Source organism: Austrofundulus limnaeus, unplaced genomic scaffold, assembly GCF_001266775.1.
Source record: "Austrofundulus limnaeus strain Quisiro unplaced genomic scaffold, Austrofundulus_limnaeus-1.0 Scaffold62, whole genome shotgun sequence".
NCBI lineage: Eukaryota > Metazoa > Chordata > Actinopteri > Cyprinodontiformes > Rivulidae > Austrofundulus > Austrofundulus limnaeus.
The window spans coordinates 1,715,663-1,723,296 of NW_013952464.1; the positions used below are offsets into that span (position 1 = coordinate 1,715,663).

General features: G+C 44.0%; 2 protein-coding genes across 4 annotated transcripts in view; both read left to right on the top strand.

Annotated features, from left to right (window-relative positions):
- The window catches only part of magi1b (membrane associated guanylate kinase, WW and PDZ domain containing 1b), a 156,645-nt gene extending 152,161 nt beyond the window's left edge, over positions 1 to 4,484 (top strand). For 2 of the 3 annotated variants that reach the window (XM_014009860.1, XM_014009861.1), the window contains one exon: positions 1,924 to 3,385. In XM_014009860.1, the coding sequence (XP_013865314.1) occupies positions 1,924 to 2,112 (189 nt within the window). In that variant the 3' untranslated portion in view covers positions 2,113 to 3,385. Of the gene's footprint in view, positions 1 to 1,923; positions 3,386 to 3,684 lie in introns of those variants that run through there. The other variant, XM_014009859.1, reaches the window with a different exon arrangement.
- Positions 3,685 to 5,961, top strand: LOC106518526 (uncharacterized protein C2orf16). Its single transcript, XM_014009862.1, has 2 exons — positions 3,685 to 3,764; positions 4,561 to 5,961. Exon 2 carries the CDS (start codon positions 4,632 to 4,634, stop codon positions 5,829 to 5,831), a length of 1,200 nt encoding a protein of 399 aa, XP_013865316.1. The 5' UTR covers positions 3,685 to 3,764; positions 4,561 to 4,631; the 3' UTR covers positions 5,832 to 5,961.
- Positions 5,962 to 7,634: the final 1,673 nt, after the last annotated feature.

Consider the following 7,634-nt stretch of genomic DNA (forward strand, 5'->3'; position numbering starts at 1 on the left):
ATATTTACCAGTCAACACTAAGAAAATGTTCTCTGCATACCCGGTTATAGGTTAAAAGATGATATTACTGATATTAACTAACAATCTTCTCAACAGGTCAGTTTTGTCTAACAGAAACCTAAAAATAGTTAAATTTACAATATTATTTTACACTGTGTAAACATTACATAAATCAGAGGCAAAACTAGTTTGTAATATTTAATAATTTGTGCTAAATTGTACCATGACTCAGCAGAGTGCTACACTCTATAGCTATATATGCTACAGAAGCTAATATATGCTAACCAATTCAATGATTAGCAGTGATTACATCGGATTTATAAGCTTATTTTATTTTTAAATTGTGAAATTATTAGCTTCACTACTGATCAGATCACATCCACATTGAAGAAAATAAGATAAAATCTGCTTACTTGTGAATTGAGATGTTTTCTTGTTTTTCTTCTGTTGGTACATCCATAACACAGCTTTCTGACAGTTTTATCTACATTAGATAACTTATATACCCTCTAAAATATTAATAACAATTCTGTTAATATTATTCTTAATAGTTTTAATTATCTCTACATCGTCAGTCCTTTTTTTATAGTGCCAACATGTTCAGTCGTGGTAAATACAGACATTTGCTCATTCTTCTTTCTGCAGCTGCTACAGTAGATCACACAGTCACGATAACGAGACTCACTCTAGCGGTTATCGGTTCCTCCGTGTCTAAAACTAAAAAGAAAAAGTGTTATGAGCTACAACAATGATCATGTTTCTTTCTTTGTTAGTATATAAAACAAGCTGATTACAGTAGCTTGTTTTCCTCTGATTGGCACTGACTATTCAGCTATCACAAAGTAATTACAGTTTTTTAAAACGCTTCACTTCCAGGTGCTTTGTGAAACAGCTGACTGTTCTGTTTAGCCCCTGACTGCCTTACAGACTTTACAGCCATCAAAACAATATTATCTATCATTGTAAGTGCATGCGCCTAATGTGCCCCCCAATTACTGCCAGGCGCGCCTCAGTGAATATAAACCCAKTCATGTAAAATGATTTACTGTCAGCGCAACATTTAAACACACAAACAGCGCGGCGTTGTGGTGCACAGCCGCTGACGGGAAGTTTAGCTTTTAATTAATCACAGGCACGTGCTGCCGAGGATGTCGTAAAAATGCAATATTTAACCTTTTAAATTTTTATAAAGGCTGCAAAGAACATAAGGCTCCAAGTTTGCAGCATGTCAGAAAGTTTTTCATAGCTACTTTACAAATGTAGCAATTTATAGTTTATTTTTTCTTTTTTTTATTTTTTAATTTTGCCCATCTTGAGATCATAGAATTTGGTGTGCATGCAGCAGTTTGTACGTGCGCTCACTATTAGCCGTATTATTAATAGCAGCGGCTCTATGAGGCAGAGAGGGGAGGTGTCGGAGAGAGATCACTTTCTGCCAGAGAAGTATTCCCCTGGTGCAGATTCTGACAGATAACCTGAGGAATGCATTCAAAGAACCCAAAAATGTTTTTTCCCTGTTCTTGTTTTGCACCCATCTCCTCCCCCATCTCTCTCTCTCTCTCTCTGCATCACAGTTGCTGTTGGTTAACTTGCTCTTTGGAAACTCTTAGAAAAAAATTGGTTTTTTGAGAGGACAAATCTTTTGTTTGTGCGTTTTCTCTGTAAGCAGATTTTGATTTGTAACTCCTTGTCAACCTGTCCACCCTTCCCTTCTCGCCCTTGTCCCATTGAACCTCCGTGCTTCCTGTCTTCATCCTTCCTCGCCCTCATTCGTTTTGCTCTGCTGTCTCCTCTCGTTTTCTCGCCCATCTTCACCTCCCCACCTTCACCTGTCATTATACCTCTCCTTTTCTTGTTGTTTTCCCGTATCCCACTTTTTCCTCCTGCCTGGCCTTCCTTTTTTTTTTTTTTTTTTTACTCCAGGTCGGCGACGAAATCTTGAAGATAAACGGTGAGAGCACCCAGGGCATGAAGCACGCGCGAGCCATCGAGCTCATCAAGAACGGAGGCCGACGTGTCCATCTGCTGCTCAAGAGGGGCGATGGCTCCGTGCCTGAATATGGTGGGTCAATCTACGAAAACATTCCCTTCTCACCCATCTTCACACCCTGAGCCGGGGCTCGGCCAGTGAATGGTGGCGGTTTGAAGGGGGGAAAGAACTGAATCACTCCCGGGACCCCTCACCCCTCCTCTGGCATAAACGCACCAGGGAAGGGGTCACTTGGCTTTAGGTCTTTTATGTGGTGAAGGTCTTTCCTGTGCTTTTTCTGGACTCTGGTGGAGGGGGAGGACAAGCTTGGAAGTGTCACCTGCTCTCAGTTTCCATGTCATCCCGCTGTCACTTTTCACCTTCTGGCCTCTGAGCAAAAGCACTCTGCTGGGACTTTACAGAACGGTGGTGGGCCTAATTTCAGTGTTACTTAAAAAAAATGTGTTTACAGGGTTTGAATGACCAGAGCAGGAAACAAATCAATGTTTCTTTTGATAAGAACTTTAAGCTTAAACACCAATTCAGCATTAAGAGGAGAAACTTGATCCATGGCATCCCATTCAAAACGTGGGACACCTCTCAGCCATATTGTGACACAAACATATTTATGCTATTTATTGAAGGTGAATGTAAGCTACTGAACTCCTAAAGGTTTAAGTGAGAACTGTGCTGAAGAAAAGGCAGTGAACTGTGCTTTTCCCCATTTTTTTATTCCAAATCTCACTATACTGTATTTGACATTGCTCACTCATTCACGGATTTCTTTTTTCCTGTTTCTGCTCTCATTTTCAATGTCATTGAAATGTCGTAAAGGTAAAAAAAAAAACGTCACCACAACCCTTTCAACAACAACAACAACAAAAAAAATCAACTAAAGAGTTGTTACGGTTATATAAATGTTTTTGTACAGTGATGAAATGAATAGAGGCATTTTTACAAATATTTTTCTTTGGTGTACAGAGCCATGAATCAAAGCCACATATTAATGGATAAAAGTTTATTGCTGCATGAACTTGTCAAGAGTGTAAATCTGAACTTTTCCCCCCTTCGTATTGTCTATTTTCCATAATATTTATGGAACTTTTTTTTTTTATTGTACTCAATGGTTTGGATCGATAGTCAGGAGGAGTCTTGCTGATTTACTTTGTCTGGCCTTTTTATTTTTTTATTTTTTTGAGTGGAGAGTTGCCTGTGTTCAGTTTCTTTGCGCTAAGAATGTGCCGTCTGATCTGCACCGATATGACATCATGTGAACTTTGTATATTTTGGATCATTGTTTGATTTTTTTTTTTAGTTGATGCAAGTGCTTTGTTAGTCTTGCTGGTCTTTTTTATTTTATTTTTTTAGTTGTTTTTTTTTTTAGTTTGTTTTTTCTGCTGCTTTCTTTGTCCACATGTCCAGGTGTGTGTGTGTGTGTGTGTGTGTGTGTGCGTGTGCGTGTGTACTTGATTCCAAGACTTTTCTGTGTAACTGATGGCTTTCACTGAAGGGTTTGGTTAACTTCCTGGACTGTCTTTATTCTGACTGACTCAATGATTAAATAAACACTTTTTTTTTTCATTACGAATCAACACAAACAAAAATTCTCTCTTGTCTTTCTTCAAGTTGGTTCCAATCAATCTAAACTACTGTGTTTTTTTCTGTTTTTGTGTATCCTCTCCTTCTCTGTGTGTGTTGTGCTGGGCTTCCTTCAGGGATGGCCGCTCCCCATCTCACTGCATGTGTGAGAAATGACAAGATGGGGGAGGCCTCTGTCCTCCAAAATCAGACCACGGTTTGTAGTTGTCCTGCTGTCCTCTGTCGTSTGGCTTTTCTCTGTGTCTGCGACTTCCTTCATCCTGACGTGTGTGTGGTGTGGCCTCAGATCACTCATGCCCGTGCTCTTCTCCATGCATATAAATCTGTTCACCCTTTGCCAGTATCGCCGCTGCCGTAGCTCTCCATTGAAGCACTTAAGCGTCTTTAAATGCAGTGCCCTTACTTAAAAAAGCAGGGCATAAACACATTCAGTCGTAATGAAGCATTGTGGCACTTTGAAGAATTAATGCCACCCATATCATACCTGCCGTCACTACAGWTTCCAGTGTTGAATCTCATGTTGGACATTTGAGTTTGTGTTGAAAATTTGCTCAGTGTCTGCCGGGTTATAGCAGTGCATGAAAGAGCATGGCTAATCAGCGCAATCAACGTCATTTAAATGAAGGACATCGGCACTGATTGTAATCAGCCTCTAGTCGAGCCGCCCAACAGACCAGCCCTCGTCCTGCTTCAGAGACATGACCCCAAGTTAGACCAGGAAAACAGGTTTGTTGTGGGTAACCACTCCTCTTCGATGCAATGGCTGCTTCATGACTGTTTCACTGCCTTTTATTCTGTAAGCTGTTCTCATTGGCTGCTGCCGTGCCATCTAACATTTGCTTTTAACATCAGACTGGCTTCCATTGGAATTGTTCTCAGCTTCATGTCTGAGTGAGTCAGCATGATTAATGTAAAAGCCAATCGAGTCCTTTAGAGTCCAGATTGCATGTTCKATTGCTCTGCCCTCATTTGTATGTCATACTGTGTTGCAGACGGCAACCCCGACGACCTCATCACAGCCGAACCAATCACAAGGCTACAAAACCCTGCGGAAGTGAGCAACATGCCCCGAGCGAACACGCCATCAGAGTCAAGCTACCCACCAGAACCCCCGCAATCATCCCAGAACAGGACAGATCGGCGCCGCCGTACTCAAGGCACTGGCACGAACCACCGTTCCAACAACCGCCACCGCTCCCCCAACAAAGTCAGCACAGGAAAACACAGGAGGAGGAGGAAGGATGGCAAGGATAGTCACGGTCACCGCCACCAATCCAGCGGGCGCCACCGTAGCCGCCACCGCTCGCCCACCAAGGGGCACGGCCGGTCACGCAGTGCAGACAACGCCCTGGACAGCCATCATCGAGGGCACCGCCGTGGTCGCTCTCCCGAACGGAAACACGGTCAGCACTCCTCCTCCAACCACCGTCACCACTCCCCCCGACGCTCACCGTACCGCTCGCCCAGGCGCTCGCCGTACCGCTCGCCCAGGCGCTCGCCGCACCGCTCGCCCAGACGCTCGCCTTACCGCTCTCCTCGCCGTCACAGGTCCCCCCACCGCTCTCGTTACAGCTCCCCTACCAGACGTCGCCACCACTCCTCAGATCCTTACCGGTACAGCTCCCCGGAGAGACACGCCCGCAGCAATGAGAAGCCTGTTTCYAACGAGCCAGCATACGATGACCCAGTCAGGACCCCTGAACCCAACGTCCTTTTTGATGACAGCATTCTGCAGGAGTCCCCGGCCCTGGACCGTCTGAACAGGGAAGCCACGCTTCCACCGCTGCAGAGAGAGGCTCGCCAGTATGGAGAGAACAACCTGCTGATGGGATCCTCCACCATGGAAAGGGCCTACAGAGGTGACCGACTGCTGAAGGACGTGCCGTCCCGCAGCAAGATGGACCCTTACAGAGACACGACCCTGCCCAGGGTCCGCACCCCTGACTTCGATTCAGCCTACGAGAAGTACAGCTCACTGTTGAGGGGACGCACGCCCGATATGATCGAGAGGGATGGGCGCCGTGCCAGCAGAGGTAGCACCCCTGATCCTCAGTTCCGGTCTCGCAGCCTGGGACGAACCATCTCCCCAGTTAAGTTCAGACAGGACGACTCMGAAGACGAAGAGGACGACGACAATTTCGTAGCGGCTAAATTGAGAGAGTACTACAGYACGGTCAAGTCCAACCCAAGTCGTCCAGCTAAGCTCGTGGTCCCTGAGCCCAAGAAGACCTACAAGGATAATCCCAAAGACCTGAGCATCTGATTGAAACCTACCCACACAACACCTCAGCTACTCACTTCCATTACCAATCGGTTTTACAAGAATGAACCCATTTATGTAAACACGCTCACACACTTTAACATGACACACACACACACACACACACACTGTACATATATACACACATATACAAATATAGTTTGTTTTTATCTAAGTGTACAAATACTGTACATTGCACCAATAAAAGTGCATCCAGTTCTTTATAGTATATATATTTAGAGTGTTTGCCTCTGTGATTGATTCTAATCACAGTGAAGCTTCGATGACCAGGGATCCTTGTATTGCCTTGTAATGGTTTGGTCACATCATTAGACAMGTGTGTGATCTATTTTGAGTTGCTGTGTTTCAGATCAGACAGCAGTGCTTTATTTGTGTCTCATTTTAGCTACCTGTGCTTATCATTTTGGAAACCATGTGAATCAAAGGGGAAAATGTGTTTTAGTGGGTGAAAATAGGTCTGCATGTTGTGTCTAACTGGGTGAAATGTGTTTAGTGTTCTGACAAAAGGGTGGCCATTTTATTAAATGGGTTCGGGGAACTGAGCGTTTGGTTCAAAGAACAGGGTTTAGTGTTGTAGCAACTGAGAAAAACTGTAATGCTTAGATCAATACGCCCAACCCTAACAGATACTGGGGTAAATTTGGTGTGGTTGGAGCTGAGAGTTACAGATCGTGCTCTCTTTGAAAGCACTTCTGTCCTCTCAGCAGAAGATGATCTCAGTCTAAACCTCATGTAAAATTCTGCTATAGATCCGCAGGTCTTCAAGGAATGCTAAGACCTTTATTTTTCTGAAATGAATTCCCTTTGCTGCAGCATATGCTAAGGTACTTAAAACCATATGTTTAAAAAAAAACTCTGAGCATCCAGAATTACCCAGTGGACACAATCTGTGATGCTCATGAGAGGRAATGGGAAACGGAGATGAAGCGTCAGTGATCAAGCAGCCACATATCAGAGCTGTTTTGGCCCAGTTTCTCTGCAGTTCAAGCAGTCGACAACTCATTCAGCTCCTTTTGATTCAGGGATCTGAAACAGCTTTTTTTTATTTTTTATTTTACACCACCACATTTATGCAGCCCAATCTAGAAAGGTAAAACATGAGAATGCAGAAGGTGATGCACCACAGTGTGTCATTTAAAGGAAAAAAAAAACATTTATTTGTCAAATACTCAATCAGATGATTGATTAATATTGTTATTGTAATATTTTTACTCATGAAACGAWGCCTTACTCAGAATCCAAACAGCTTGCACACAGACAGATGCTTGTATCCTGCTGCGTTCCTACAGAAGGAGAACCATGCAGCTCSTAAATAATGGATGGAATCCCCTTTGGAGCACTGAAACACTCTCCTCCCCTCTCTTTAAATGTCTCTCTCCCTCTTTATCAGGACACACTTCACCCTTCATCACCGTATGCAAAAACCAGCCACATGTTTCATAGTTTGAGCCACCTAAGAAATGATTAACAGCCRTGTTTTATTATTTATTTATTTGGGGGGTGGGGTGTAATTTATCATGTCAGGACCAGGCAGGAGGATGCAGCAGTAATGAAATACCCAATAACATGACGACAGACCCCGGCAGGCTGACCACCACCAGCCCACCCTCCCGTCAGCCCTGCTCCAGATGCTGTCGTCTCTGACCCTATAGATCCTCTGCTCCAMTGCCATGGAAACGCTGAAGCAACAGGCTCCTCTCTCAAGCTGACCGGAGCAGACAAGCAGTTCTGCATCCATAAATACAAAAGCTAACAAGAGCGTGGAGTTATTTTTGGCTGCTGGTG